The 16,554-nt window shown below is 42.1% G+C and overlaps 1 protein-coding gene across 1 annotated transcript in view; it reads left to right on the top strand.

Annotated features, from left to right (window-relative positions):
- The window catches only part of ELMOD3 (ELMO domain containing 3), a gene marked incomplete at its 5' end in the record, with an annotated part of 59,022 nt that extends 43,047 nt beyond the window's left edge, over positions 1-15,975 (top strand). The window contains 5 exons of the mRNA XM_082253680.1: positions 232-354; positions 964-1,094; positions 1,580-1,656; positions 4,867-4,994; positions 14,942-15,975. Coding sequence (XP_082109806.1) covers positions 232-354; positions 964-1,094; positions 1,580-1,656; positions 4,867-4,994; positions 14,942-15,162 — 680 coding nt within the window. The 3' untranslated portion in view covers positions 15,163-15,975. The remainder of the gene's footprint in view (positions 1-231; positions 355-963; positions 1,095-1,579; positions 1,657-4,866; positions 4,995-14,941) is intronic.
- Positions 15,976-16,554: the final 579 nt, after the last annotated feature.

Here is a 16,554-nt window from a genome sequence, read left to right as displayed (position 1 = left end):
CAATCAGCACTGTCCAGATAGAGGGTCAGGGGTTCTGCATCCTGATAGGACAGTCAGTGCAGAATGAAAAAATCCCCCTATAAGCTTTAACCAGACACTAAAAGAAGTCACAAGACTGCTACCGTATATACTGCTGATGAGAAAGGGTAAATTCAGGCTCCTGGGTTTAGTAACACTTTAAGGATGTATAAGAAGCAGATGTTTTTCAATATTTGTTTCCTTTCTTCTCAGGTCCACTGGACAGCAGTCAGCAAGTTCATGTTAGAGTCCTGCAGACCATATACAAGAAGCTGACAGGCGCCCGCTTTGACTGCCCTTTATACGGATCACACTGGGAGCAATTAGGATTCCAAGGTGAAATGGCAGTTATTCTACTTATTGGTTTATATAGTGGGGTAATGTCTTCTGTAGAGCTGTACAAAGTGAGGGGCTTTAATGACAACATATGCATACACTTGAAACTCTATTCACAAATCACAGCCTGAACATCCCTTCAGTCCTTTAAATCTCAACTCCAGGCAGCATCAGAAAACACAGATCATTACAGCAATGTGTTCATAAAAAAAAAATATATATATATATATATATATATATATATATATATATATATATATAAAACTATTCTTGCTTAGTATCATCCTCCTGTAATCACCTGTACAGCAGTTGGCATAACCGAATACTCGCTAGTTTCGATGATTGATTGAGTTCAGATTAGTGGGTGGATAGTCCAAGAGGGCAATCTGGATATATGTCTGCTATTTGGAAATGCATATTTGTGAAATGGATCCAATAGAACTAAGTTTTTCTGTGTTGTTCTGATCTATGTTTAAGGGAGGCTGGGTATATAAACCTTTGACACATTAAAGAGGTGTTTTAAGGCAGCTATAGTGCTATGACAATATCATCACTATGTGCTCCTGTGAACAGTCAGTCTGTAACCATTCACATACTCTTCCCCTGCAGGTATGGATCCTGGAACAGACTTAAGAGCTGCGGGTCTGCTCGGTCTGATGCACCCTCTGTACATGGTGATGGAGCCAAAAACACTGCCCCTGGCACATGATATCTTCCGCCTGTCACAGCACCACACACAGGTCTCTATAGTCCTTACTGTGCATAGATATTGTTCAATTCCTATGACTACTAAAGCAGGGCTATTGCATATTGTTCTTTTCATCCGAGCCATAGTGAAATGTGTATATAAATGGCAAGAGGGATCATAGTTTTATTATGGGGGGGGAATCTGTGCAGGTAAATAGCACTGTGCACATCTTATTGAACAGCGATCACTGATTTGTATGATCCACCTCAGTTCTTGTGAATTGTGGTTCCCAGTTACTGGGTATGATGAATAATGAAGATGGTGGCGAATCATAAAGTTGCATTCACAGTCCAGTCATTATTTCCTCTGTGAACTGTCAGCCAGTGGTGTAGATATCAGATCATATGGTAAGAAAAACAGCAGATTGGCCAACTGTCATCTCATGTTTGCATTTTTGCATCATGTAGAAAATGATAATACACAATGTGCATTAGTACTACATGATTCTTATTTGTGTAACTCTTGTCTCTTGTCCAGAATTTTCCCTTCTGTATAATGTCCATAAACATCACCAGGATATGTATACAGACCCTGAGAGAGGAGCGGGTGTCCAGGTGAGCAGATAGGTTTAAATAGGTTTGTTAGGCCCTATTTACACTTGTAATCTGTGTCCGCTCCATTCACATGTGAGAACCCCAAGGGAGATTTCCAGAGGTTAGCTGCGGGAAGCAGACCCATTGAAAGCAATGGGAGGCTGCCGGCTCTCAATGCTAATTGTGTCCACTCGCATGTTGGAGTGATCACCTGCAAGTGTTTGGTCCTGGACACAGACAGTTTGCTTCCAGGGCCGATCACTTGCAGGTGATTACACAAAAGCAGCTGCAATTATCTGCAGAAGCCGGAAGCCTCCTATTGCTTTTATTGAACATATATGAGCTTTTGGGGGACCCCCTTCCAAAATCATGTGCATTATTATGGAGTCTTCCCAACCCTCCCCCATCCACTTATGCAACTATAACAGCCTCGGCCCGTTTGGGAGTATTTTTGGGTGTGCAGTATTTCACAAAAGTGAGTACACCCCTCACATTTTTGAAAATATTTTATTATATCTTTTAATGTGACAACACTGAAGAAATAACACTTTGCTACAATGTAAAGTAGTGAGTGCACAGCTTGTATAACAGTGTAAATTTGCTGTCCCCTCAAAATAACTCAACACACAGCCATTAATGTCTAAACCGCTGGCAACAAAAGTGGGTACACCCTTAAGTCAAAATGTCCAAATTGGGTCCAAAGTGTCAATATTTTGTGTGGCCACCATTATTTTCCAGCACTGCCTTAACCCTCCTGGGCATGGAGTTCACCAGAGCTTCACAGGTTGCCACTGGAGTCCTCTTCCACTCCTCCATGACCACATCACGGAGCTGGTGGATGTTAGAGACCTTGAGCTCCTCCACCTTCCATTTGAGGATGCCCCATAGATGCTTAATAGGGTTTAGGTCTGGAGACATGCTTGGCCAGTCCATCACCTTTACCCTCAGCTTTTTTAGCAAGGCAGTGGTCGTCTTGGAGGTGTGTTTGGGGTCGTTATCATGTTGGAAGGAATACTGCCCTGCGGCCCTGTCTCTGAAGGGAGGGGATCATGCTCTGCTTCAGTATGTCGCAGTACATGTTGGCATTCATGGTTCCGTCATTGACATGTAGCTCCCCAGTGCCAGCAGCAATCATGCAGCCCCAGACCATGACACTCCCACCACCATGCTTGACTGTAGGCAAGACACACTTGTCTTTGTACTCCTCTCCTGGTTGCCGCCACACACGATTGATACCATCTGAACCAAATAAGTTTATCTTGGGCTGCGGGCTTTCTTGTGCATCATCTTTAGAAGAGGCTTCCTTCTGGGACGACAGCCATGCAGACCAATTTTATGCAGTGTGCAGCATATGGTCTGAGCACTGACAGGCATCCCCCCCCCCCCCCGATATGACACTGAGCACGTGCACTCACTCAACTTCTTTGGTCAACCATGGCGAGACCTGTTCTGAGTGGTACCTGTCCTGTTAAACCGCTGTATGGTCTTGGCCACCATGCTGCAGCTCAGTTTTAGGGTCTTGGCAATCTTCTTCCTAAGCCATCTTTATGTAGAGCAACAATTCTTTTTTCAGATCCTCAGAGAGTTCTTTTCCATGAGGTGCCATGTTGAACTTCCAGGGACCAGTATGAGAGAGTGAGAGCGATAACACCAAATTTAACACACCTGCTCCCCATTCACACCTGAAATCTTGTAACACTAACGAATCACATGACACCAGGGAGGGAAAGTGGCTTATTGGGCCCAATTTGGACATTGCCACTTAGGGGTGTACTCACTTTTGTTGCCAGCGTTTAGCCATTAATGGCTGTGTGTTGTTATTTTGAGGGGACAGTAAATTTACACTGTTATACAAGCTGTACACTCACTACTTTACATTGTAGCAAAGTGTAATTTCTTCAGTGTCGTCACATGAAAAGATATAATAAAATATTTACAAAAATGTGAGGGGGGTGTACTCACTTTTGTGAGATACTGTATCTGTAAGAATTTGTGCCCATTCACCCAAAAGAGCATTTGTGAGGTCAGGTACTGATGTTGTATGAGAAGACCTGGCTTATATTTGACATTCCAACGCATCCCAAGGGTGTTTAGGGTTGGGGTCAGGACTCTGTGCAGGCCACTCCAGTTCTTCCACCCAAAACTCATCAAACCATCTCTTTATGGGAGCTGGCTTTGTACATAGGAGTACAGTCATGCTGGAACAGAAAAGGGCCTTCTCCAAACTGTTGTCACATGGTTATAATTGTACTATTGTATAAAATGTATGCTGTAGTATTATCAATAACCTTTACTGTAAATAACTGAGCTCAATAATTTAGACCTGGGTGCCTTGAGGTTTCTTCAGGGGTGCCTTGGCAAAATGCCTAAAAATTGCCCAAATATTGTATATATGCCGGTGTATGGATGAAGGCTGCCTTTTTTTAGTTTTCATTGTGCACTATTACAACCTTCTAGCTGCCAGCATCCTAACAATTAATGGCATCATCAGTTGGTAGGCAGGATGTCAGTCGCCTGCATAGCATCCTTGTTTGACCCTCCCCTGCCCCTCTCCATCAGCGTTGGGGTCACATTAGCTGAGTGATGGAGAAAAACTGAGGGAGAGGAGAAACATTGGAATACTAGTCAGTACCAGTTTGTAAAAGTGTATTTGCTTTGGAAAAGATTATTCACCTCTAATGCTGGGTGTCATACTTGGACTTGTAGATGTTTCTACATTATATAAAACTATTAGAATAGTTTTTACATTTTAAAATGGGGTGCCTCGAGGCTGTCCACAATTTTAAAGGGTGCCTTGAGCATGTCTATAATTTTTAAAGGGTGCCCTGACTGAAAAAAGGTTGAGAAACACTGATTTAGAGGGTTGTCCACACAGCTTTGACCATCCAGTGTCTGAATGAAGGATGTGCTGTCCATTCGGGTAAAGTTAAAGTTATCTTTGTATAAATATCACTGGGATGACATTTGAATACAGTTGAAAACAATTCCCTCCCTGTGCGACTGAAAACAAAGAGCCCCCTCTAGTGGCTAATCTTTAAATTACTCTGACACTAGAGGAACAAGCATTACTACATATGAAAGGCACATCAAACATTATTTTAAGTTAAACTCTGCAATAATAATTAAAATGATGTACATACTGAAAATACTGCAAACTAACCACTTATACAGAAATCCCTTAATGTGTGGCACATTCTATATTTATATGAATATCTGAAATTGATTTTACAGGGAGTGTAACCGGAGACAACAAGTCTTTGCTGTACTGAATGATCTCTATGTGGCCATTTTCTACCACCTCTACTATGTGTGGAAGACACAGAACAAAACCATCAGTGACTCCGGCTTCATCCTCAAAGGTGACCGAGTTTTATTGTACTGTATGGGGGTACATATCTGTGTAGGTAGTATGTGTCTACAGAAAAATATACACTGATCAGCCATAACATTATGAACACTGAGCGGTAAAGTGAATAACATTGATTATCTTGTTACAATGGCACCTGAATGTGGGTGGGACATATTTGGCAGCAAGTGAGCATGTCGTCCCTGAAGTTGATGTGTTGAAAGCAGAATAAAATGGGCATCGCAGTTTGTTGTGTATGGGGTTGCATAGCTGCACACCGGTCAGGATGCCCATGCTGAGCCGTGTCCACAGCCAAAAGTGCCTACAACGGGCACTTGAGCGTCAGAACTGGACCACAGAACAATGGAAGAAGGTGGCATAGTCTGATGTATTACATATTCTTTACATCATGTGCATTCTCGGGTGCGTGTGTGTTGCTTACCTGGGAAAGAGATGGCACCAGGATGCAGTATAGGAATAAGGCAAGTCGGCAGAGGCAGTGTGATACTTTGGGAAATGTTCTGCTGGGAAACCTTGGGTCCTGCCATTCATTTAGATGTTACTTGACATGTAACATCTACATGCTCATATCTAAAATGCTCATATGTGAACAGGGGCCATTGAAATGAATGGGATTTCGCTTGTTGGGCGTTTTACGAGCTGGAAAATGCTCAGGTGTGAACAGGGCCTAAGGCTTTACAAAATCCCATTCATTTCAATGGCCCCTGTTCACATATGAGCATTTTGTCACCTGAAGCAAAACGCCTAAAGCTCAAAAAAGTACATGAGGTTCTTCTTTGCCACATTACAGGCGTTTTTGTTAGATGTCAATGCCTGCCTCCAAACACCTCCAAAAAATGTCTGAAAACGATACGCTCAGGTGTGAATGGAGCCTTAGGAATTTTTGAAGGAGCACATCCTCAAAAGTGTTCTGACATAGATTTTACGAATTATTATAGTTACCATATAAGTAATATAAATAAAGTCATCATCATTTAAATCATGTTTGGGAGATCATTCATTCAAAATCCCGGAGTCCAATCCCTCACCTAAACCTAACCCTTAAAGGGCAACTCTACTTTTTCCCTTTAATTCATGAGTGCTGCCCCCTAGGTCTTAAGCATGCCATAGATGGTTAGTTTTTTTTTTTCGTTCATTGAGTCCGGCCAATGAAAGCGACTGGCAGTTGAGTCCCGGAAGATGTCAGTGGCAGGGAGCTCAGGGACGCCACATCGCTGGAGCCAAGGTAAGTATAGTTCCATTTTAAGTCAGCCCTAGAAATTATTCCTTAGGCCCCTTTCACACTTGTGTGAATTGTCCTGCGACCTGGGACTGCAAAGTCGCATGACAAGTCATTCTCAATTATTTCCGATGAGTACTGTTCATATTTGTGCGACCTCAAGTCGCAACGACTTCAAAGTAGTCCCTGCAATACTTTGGTCAGACTTTGATGCATTTCGAGGTCCATAGACCTCAAGATTACACAGGCATTGCTTTAAGTGCGGTCAGAATCGCGGCAAAATCACGCGACTTTTAGGTCGCACAAATGTGAAAGGGGCCTTAATAGTTTAAAGCAGGAGTTTACCCATAACAGTTTGTTAAGGACTAATGTTCTCTGGACTGGAAGGATTTGCCCCCTTAATGACCAGGCCATATTTTGCGATTCGGCACTGCGTTAATTTAAAAGACAATTGCGCGGTCATGCGACACTGTACATAAATAAAATTGATGTCCTTTTTTTTCCCACAAATAGAGCTTTCTTTTGGTGGTATTTGATCACCTGTGCGATTTTTATTTTGTGCGATATAAACAAAAGAAGAGCGACAATTCTGAAAAAAAAAAACAATATTTTTCACATTCTGCTATATAACATCCCCCCAAAAAAAAATGTAAAAATCGATTTTTTTTTTAACATTTTAGGCCAATTTGTTTTCTGCTACATATTTTTGGTAAAAAAATCGTAATAAGCCTATTTTGATTGGTTTGCACAAAAGTTATCGTGACTACAAACTACGGGAAAGATTTATGTCATTTTTATTGTTTTTTCTCTTTTACTAGTAATGGCGGCGATCTGCAATTTTTTTTGCGGGATTGCGGCGGACAGATCGGACCCCTGACTGACATTTTTGACACTTTTGCAGGGACCAGTGACATTATTGCAGTAATCAGTGCTAAAAATATGCACTGTTACTGTAATAATGACACTGGCAGGGAAGGGGTTAACACTATGGGTGATCAAGGGGTTAAATGTGTACCTAGGGGCGTGTTTCTAACTGTGGGGGGGCATGGCTTATGGAATGACCATAGAGACATGTGATCCTATATAGCAGGATCACAGGAGCTCTATGATCATTCCAGGAAGAAGAACGGTCGGCTGTGTTTACAACAGCTGCCTGTCCTTCTCTCTCATCGGGGAACGATCGTGGGTGTCAGGCGGCAATCAGAGCCGCCTGCCCGCTGCATCGGCTTCCCCGTTATAGAAGGATCACAGGCCTGAAGTGCTCTATCAGAACCTAATTTTCTCACTAAACTTCCACTTTAACATAAGTTGTCAAATATTTTTAAAAATGAACACATGACACCTCACCCTATCCTAACTGTTAACATTAACCCTTTAAATTTGTCCCTTCCCTGACCCTTATCCTATCCAAATTTATTCATTCCTATTTTAGGACCGTGAGAATGGGGAAAAAGTAATTTATTCTTTGTAGCCTTTGCCGTGGAGCTTACAGATAGTTACATCTTCTGACTCTGATGGAGTAGTGAGGCAAAGGAGAGTATTAGCAAGTGGAAGGTTGTTCTTGCAAGAGAACCGGTTTCTTGCAGTACCAATATATCAGCACTGAAAAAAAAACACTGTATCGCTATATTAATGTATATTAGGTTCTCTAATAAAAAGCCAGATTATGCAAATGTTGCACATGTTCGTCCTTCATATCATTGCTGTATATGTAACATACAGTCACAGACAAAAATATTGGCACCCCCTGCAATTCCTGCATCCAGAAAATTGTTGCAATTACAAATGTTTGGGCATTCTCATGTTTATTTCATTTGTTTGTATTGGTATGACATAAAAAGTGGAGAAACAAAAAGCCAAATCTGACACATTCCAGGCACAACTCCAAAAATGGACCGGACAAAATTATTGGCATTAATATTTGGTAGCACACACCTTGGAAAAAATAACTGAAATCAATCACTTCCTGTAGCCATCAATGCGTTCTTACCCCACTCTTCTGGAATTTTGGACCACTCTTCTTTCGCCAACTGCTCCAGGTCTCTGATTGGAAGGGTTCCTTTTCCCAACTACTGTTTTAACCACTTAAGCCCCGGAAGATTTTACCCCCTTCCTGACCAGGCCCTATTTTGCGATTCGGCACTGCGTGACTTTAACGGACAATTGCGCGGTCGTGCGACGCTGTACCCAAATTGATGTCCTTTTTTCCCCACAAAGCTTTCTTTTGGTGGTATTTGATTTTTTTTTTTTTTTTTTATCATGCGCTATAAACAAAAAAAGAGCGACAATTTTGCAAATATAACAATATTTTTCACATTTTTTTTATATGAAATTCCCCCCAAAAAATGTAAAAATCAAAATTTTTTAACATTTTAGGCCAGTTTGTTTTCTGCTACATATGTTTGGTAAAAAAAATTGCAATAAGCGTATTTTGATTGGTTTGCGCAAAAGTTATTGCATTTACTAACTAAGGGAAAGATTTTTGTCATTTTTATTGTTTTTTTTTTTAACGAGTAATGGCGACGATCTGCGATTTTTTTTTTTTTTTTTTTTTTTTTTTTTTTTGCGGGACTGCGACATTGCGGCGGACAGATCGGACCCCTGACTGACATTCTTGACACTTTTGGGGGTACCAGTGACATTACTACAGTAATCAGTGCTATACATATGCACTGTTACTGTAAAAATGACACTGGCAGGGAAGGGGTTAACTTTATTGGAGAAGGAGGGGTTAAGTGTGTCCCTAGGGGCGTGCTTCTAACTGTAAAGGGATGTGGCTGTTTGTGTAACTACAGAGATATATGATCCTACATAGCAGGACCGTATGATCTCTGCACTTACACAGGGGAGAATGACAGGCGGCTTTGTTTACATTAGCCGCCTGCCTTTCTCCCTCTGTACCGGACGATCGCGAGTGACCGGCGGACATCGGGTCCGCCGGTCACACGCGCGGACATGTTAGGGAGCGAGCGGGGGCGCGCGCTCGCCCCCTATTGGCTCGCAGGCGGTTGACGTACCCATACGTCACTTTGCCTGCACGGGGCTGACCGTCGCAGTATATGTACTTGCGTCGGTCGGCAAGTGGTTAAGATCTCTCCACAAGTGCTCTCCAGCGCTTTGTCCTAAACCTTTTCTGGGTGCATTTTGAGGTGTGCTTTGGGTCATGGTCTTACTGTAACACCCATGACCCCTGACGGAGACCCATCTTTCTGACACTGTACACTACATTGCACCCCAGAATTTTTTGGTAGTCTTCAGATTTCCTATAGGCACACCGTTAAGACACCCAGTGCCTAAAGCAGCAAAGCAATTAAAAAAAATCAGTGGACTTTCACCATTTTTTTTAATAGCCTAATTTCTATTTCTGAAAACATTAGAATGATGGGCTTTACCAAAAAGCTGTAATTTTGTTTCCTCTGTCCACAGCATATTCTTCAAAAGTATTTAGTAGAAAATATTTGCACTTCCATGGGGCTGAGCCCTGGATCCAAAGGGTGGTTGGGGTCAGCATGCACTCAGGCAGCACTTAGGAGAAGAAGAAGCTCTGTGGAATGTATGAGAAACACAAGGCACCTCTAAGTGCAGTATTGACCGTTTATTAGAAACATCAAATGGTTAATAACACTTACAAGATGATAAATGTTAAAACGTTATTCCGTGCTATGGATCTAGATTTTATGTTGGGTGTATGCATTCGGCTGCTGCCCTCACTATGAACAACCACCTGGTGGTGGTGTCCCAGTAGATAAATGGAAAGTGCTGATGTGCAAGTAAGTAGTGGCGCTATCTAGGTGAAATTAATAAATATGAGTGATGGTATAGAATAAAAATAGTCTAAAAAATTTCTTGATACGTTGATATTCAAACCATATGTGCAATTTAAAAATCAGTGGTAAACCTGTGCTAGTTTGTCAATATACCATATGATTGAAAACGACAGTGATAAAATCTGTGCTAATTTTTCAATTTTCAATTGCTCCTCTCCCCGCGTGGTCATCCACTGGAGGTTGTTCATATAAGCAAAGAGCTTTCAGAGTTGATCAGATTGCAAAAAGGAAGTCCGGGATTGTCTGTACATTCCACGGACGAGAACCAAAAGTGCCGCAGTGACGCTTGGCTTTACCCTACACGTTTCGTCACTCTGACTTCATCTGGAGCGGCGCCATGTTGCTACTCCTTCCGGTTTTTATAGTATAAGGTAACCAAGCAACCTGCCACATGTGACCCGCGGCCGTATTGGATATTCTAATTAAGTTGTCCAAATACGTCCCAGTGCCGTTATTAAAGCGGGAATCAAATTAAAAATAGAAAATGGAAAGTTTTTGGTAAGTTTTTCTTAAAAAGATTTAATAAAAAGATAAAAGTTTAATAAGAAAAACCTCTATATTGTTATAAGTGTCAAATCGAAAAGGGGAACAAGGGGATAGATCGAGGTCGTTGCCCAGGTTGCTTGTACTGCTAACTGGTATGACTGTACCTAAAGCCTGATCATGCACATAAAAAAAACCTGATCATACTTCTAAAAAACAAAAAATAGGCATATCCCAAGGAATATATATACATGTATGACCCTGATGTGGGTCTCAAAACTCATTATTATTCTTAATATTATAACTATTAAAACCTCCTAGTGGTTAAATGGGTAATACTTTTCAAAATCTCCAATCTATATGTATATTAGTGTAAATAAATTAGTTAAAAAAAACTTTTTTTATGGTGAAATATATAGTAAAGGAAATGATCTGTGGTCTAAAATGGTTTAACATATTACTTAAATTGGGAAAATATTTTCAGGGGCTTAATTACAGTGAATCAACCTCCTATTAAAAAGATAAACATTTTTTATATGTGTAGCAAGGTTTCCAGGCCTGTGGCCTGATGTAGGTCTGCCATTAGTACCGGAATCCTCTCCAGCCCATGTGAGCTGAGTCCCCTGGTGTGACAATTGAAACAGTGACATCTCCGGCTTCTTGTTTGTGGTTTTTATTATAAATTAAAGCGATGGGAGAAGGGAATGAGTGGGATACTCCTCTCGGCTTGAACTAATTACAATTGGAACTTTGATCCTGGAAAAATGCCCATTGGCACTTCCTTGACGCTAGCCAGCACCAGCCAACGCTCACTGACTCTGAGAATACTCTGTAAAACAGAGGAAGTGTTGAATCCCGACCTATAGTCCAGTAGATCCAAGACTGAGAACTGTAGAACTCCTGACACTGCTTCACTGTGTAAGCCTGTCAATACTTTTCCCCCGCCTGGCACAGCTTGAGGTAGTATTTTGTAGAACTCCAAATAGCTAACACTGTAACTGGCACAGGCAATACATTTCAGGGCCCAAACTGCAGGTGCCCCCTTTGCTTTTTGAACTCTTCACGCTCCACTGACTATGTACCCCCTTTACACTTCAGGGTCCTCAACCTAGGTACCCCCTTTACAGCTAGCTGACCTTGGATCCCCGAACCTCGTCCGGAGTGGTCCCCTCTGACTCTAGGCAGACCCCCAGGGGCAATCCTCAGTACTCACGACCTGTGTAGGCTTTGCTGGGACTGGACCCCTCTCTCTCTCCACAGGCTCTCGGCACACCGGGTCCCCTCAGCTCACTCAGCACACTCTGGACACTCAGGCGACACCCCGAGACATCCACCTTCCTCAAACAGGAGGAGAGACAGCCGTACTCTCCTTTCTGGGACTCTGCTCCCGCCAAAGACACCGTGCCACGCACTTCCCCCCAACTTATACCCACTCCTAGAATCCTTTGCAGCATAATCTGCCTTCTGGGGTAGTTACAAGCTGGGATGTGTCCTCTGATTGGGCTTCCTCCACTGCCCTATGAGAAGCCTCTCACAGGAGCCAGTGGGGATACTTCTCCCCTCAGCAGGCACATCTGGAAGCTCTGACACCCTGGCTAGATAAATCACAGCCCTGCTGTTAGGCAGACAAGGCCCACTATGGTTTCACCTACCTGTAGGGTGCTACATATGTATGCTTAGATTTTTATTTGTAGGAACAAGATTGTAGGTATTCTAGTTCAACTGGAGATAAAACAATTGATAATTAGAAGCGCCTTGTGTTTCTCATACATCCCAAAAACATTTAGGTAAGTTTTGGCAAACTCCAATCTGGCTTATTTATATTTCTGTGCCAGCAGTGTGGGTCCTCCTGAGTCTCCTACCATAGAATCCCTTTTCATTCAGATGGAAACACACAGAGCGAGCTGACACAGTTGTACCCTGTGCCTGAAGGTCAGCTTGAATTTGTCTGGAAGTTGATTGAGGTTCTTTATCCACCTTTTGAACAATCCTTTGTTGCAATAAAGGCAGCTAGGTTCGAAAATTAGAAATTATAAGGGGGTATCTATTCCTCAAGGATAATACAAAAATCCACAGTGGGACTGAAAGGGGTATTGGGACTTTACCATACCCAGGGGTAAAGGAAATTAAATAGACCCTAATACATAGAGGGTGATTCTGAAGTTGGTGGACACATAGACCCCGATGCGTTTCAACAAAAGTCTTCTTCAGAGGGTGAGAATGTCCACCTAACGGATTTATCTAAAACAGATATATAAGAAATAACATCTACAAATACATATCAGCAGTAAAATATAAGCACAAAAGGTTCATCGGAGTGCAAAACCCCAAATAACAATACTTACAGTTGACCGATCAAGCATCTAAATACCTGTATACATAAAGAAAAAACAGACTGTGTGTCTATAGCTCACAACGGTACCCCACAGACAATCCCAGATGTTCCAGAGGACAGCACAAGGGATAAAACGGCAGGAGGGAAAAGATAAAAAAATTAAAAATAGTAAGAAAAAAATGTTTTATATATTATTAATGACTAAATGATATACAGATACCTCCAAGTGAAAGAATCCTAACTAATGTCTTAGACATTTTCAGTCAGAGGCCCAGTATTTGGGCAAAGATGGAAAAAAATATAAATTCACAATAGGCAAGAAAAAAAAAGGAAAGGGGCAAAGCAAAACCATACCTGCAATTGACCAGAGTCTGACAAAACAGAGGTGAGTCTTCCTCAAATTGGGAAAGAATGAGGCTGGTATCTAGAGGCACATATATATGGCTATGCCAAAAGGTCACATGGTAATAGAATAACCAATCCAAACATAAGGGCAATTAGACACACCTGTAAATAGAATTTCCCCACCTGCCAAAGGAGACATCTAGTCTCCATACATCCCCTGCTGACATCTCCTTGTGTTGGCGCCCACGGCAGTGCAAACTGATGCACTCAGGCCCAAACACAAACTCCATTTCCAGAACTAGAAGCGACCATGCCTGAATGATGGATAAAGGTGGAAATGGAGAGCGGCGCCAACATGCGTAGACCCCGTACTCACAAATGCTGTGAAAAGCATAGAATTCCCAGGTGCAAAGAACAGGGCTAAGGGAATGGCCCTGTCCACTGCTGAGGTGCCCCTTCCGAAGAAGGAACCATGCATGTCGGGTGCCACCAATGGGACGCAGGGAATCCGGGGAGGACCAGATATGGAGCAAGAGACACACAGTTGTAAAAAAAAATGTATATGTGCTGTCCTCTGGGACATTTGGGATTTTCTGTGGGGTACCGTTGTGAGCTATAGACACAGTCTGTTTTTCTTTATGTATACAGGCATTTAGATGCTTGATCTGTCAACTGTAAGTATTGTTATTTGGGGTTTTGCACTCTTTTGTGCTAATATTTTACTGCTGATATGTATTTGTAGATGTTAATTCTTATATATCTGTTTTAGATATCTCCGTTAAGTGGACATTCTCACCCCCTAAAGAAGACTTTTGAAACGCGTCAGTCTGTGTCCACCAACTTCAGCATCACCCTCCATGTATTAGGGTTTACCCTTTATGCATTGTTACTTTGGTACCCTATGTAATCTAGTGTTTTAATTGGTTGTTAATTTATGGTTCCATTGTTTAAGATATGGGTGTCTTAAACAATGTCTGAATAAAGTTTATAATTTTTTTATATATTCACATCATTATTCTTTTTTGGTCTATTTCATTTCCTTTACCCCTAGGTATTGCAAAGTCCCATTTCCCCTTTCTGTCCCACTATGGATTTCGGTATTAATCCTTCATTGCAATCTTTGATCAAATTTTCTCTTTCGTCCACATCCAGGGAGATTGGCTACAGTACCATAGGCTGTAAACTTCTTGACAATGTTGCGCACATTGGACACAGGAACATTAAGTGCTCTGGAGATGGACTTGCAACCTTGGGATTGTCCATGCTTTTCCACAACTTTTGTTCCCAAATCCTCAGACAATTCTTTGTTGCTCTTTCTCTTTTCCATGCTCTATGTGGCACACAGAGACACACAACAGAAAGGTTGAGTCAATTTTTCACCATTTTAACTAGATGCTGGTTTATTTCAGATTCCAGGAGCATCACAAACTTGGAATGTAAATTTATTTTTTACAATTTTGAGAAGGTGCCAATAATTTTGTCCAGTCAATTTCTGGAGTTTTGCGTGGAATTTGTCAGATTTGGCTTTTTGTTTCTCCACTTTTTTGTGTCATACCAATACAAACAAAAGAAATAAACATGAGAATGCCTAAACATTTGTAATTGCAACAATTTTCTCTGCAAAGTCGTGCATACTCTGACTGAAATGCAGGGCTGACAATATTTTTGCCCTTGACTGTACATACAGAAAATGCCATCATTATCATTTCATCTGTTCTTTTCTATTGTAGAACTTGAGACATTTGCCAAGAGGAAGCCTAAAGATCTTTTACGCCAGATGGAGGTATATCTCAAAGAGCGACCTTTGCCTAAAGATCTACCCCTGGAAATCTGGGCCCAGCACTCCTCGGAGCAGCGGATCTCCAGCCATGAGGGCAGTAACGGACAGTCTGGGGGGATGTGTTTCACCGGGGTGTGTGAACAACAGGTGCAGGAGGACCGTCTCATTTGAAGCCACCTCTGAGCATGCTGAAGGCATGAGGGTGTATGTGATCACCAATGTTGGCTATGTGAGCCATGCGCCATCCATGTTGTGCATTGGGTGTGGCTGCCAGGAATGTGGACTGCAGATAAAAAGCACCATTTGTGTACTGCTTAAATAGAGCCTAGTTTATAGCTCATGTGTACCACATGTAAAACCTAAGCTGCAGATCACGTCTGACATGACTAACCTTATATGCTCAGGGCATATCACCCAGGCTGATCCCAGTATGGAAACAACACTTAGGCACAAAAAAACAGCAAGGATGCCAACATATAGAATAGAGGCCGGAGATCAGTAGTGATGCTAATAGGGTAGGCAGCGAGGCTAATGTGAGAGTGGTGTTGATGGATCAAGCAGATATTAGTAATACTGAGGCCAATTACAATACATTAACCAGTGACGATGCATGTCATACTACCATGTGTGCTGGCATTCCTGGGGTATGGTGCATGCTGTAGCCAAGCCATTCGAGTAGAGGGCTGTAGATGGCAACGCTTCCCTTGCTTCCTGTTACAGAATGGCACAAACCACTCAAAAGATGATTGGTGGAGGTGGTAATGCTTCATTTCCCCAAAATCGAATTCTATGCTACCCAAGGTCTCTTGTCTGTAAGCTTTCAGCTATTGGCATCTGTGAGAGCTGTAGTTAAGAATCCTATAGCAGACGGAATGTCAGCTAGATTAAGTACACAGTACTCTAGGGTACCAGCTAGGTGCTCCCTCTTCTGTGTTTAGGGTATCAGCTAGGTGCTCCCTCTTCTGTGTTTAGGGTTTCAGCTAGGTGCTCCCTCTTCTGTGTTTAGGGTATCAGCTAGGTGATCCCTCTTCTGTGTTTAGGGTATCAGCTAGGTGATCCCTCTTCTGTGTTTAGGGTACCAGCTAGGTGCTCCCTCTTCTGTGTTTAGGGTACCAGCTAGGTACTCCCTCTTCTGTGTTTAGGGTATCAGCTAGGTGCTCCCTCTTCTGTACAGCATAATATGTACAAAGCAGGGTGGCACAGCTTCATTAAAGCAAACCTGTCATTACAAAAGACAAGTGCAGAGTAAGCCTCAGTCACACTAGCAGCACATACCTCCATAAAGTACAGCGTACCTAAACAATGACATGTCAATGCATGCAATGTGGTGCCATTTGTATATGTAGTTATGAATAGCCAGCAGTAGTTTAAGATGTCTGGCTCTAAAGACCGCAGATAGTTAAAAACAACAAGTTACATAAAGTGATCAGAAATGTGTTATCCTTGTTGGGTCACTAAAGATCATCTCTTTCATGTCAAGATATTAATTTCTTTCCAGATCTTATGCAAAATGAGCCCATGTATGGCCAAGCTAAGTGTTGAGGGTCAATGCTGGGGAAGCAT

Source organism: Pelophylax lessonae (assembly GCF_965119305.1).
Source record: "Pelophylax lessonae genome assembly, chromosome: 4".
Taxonomy (NCBI): domain Eukaryota; kingdom Metazoa; phylum Chordata; class Amphibia; order Anura; family Ranidae; genus Pelophylax; species Pelophylax lessonae.
This window is presented reverse-complemented; position numbering and strand designations above follow the sequence as displayed.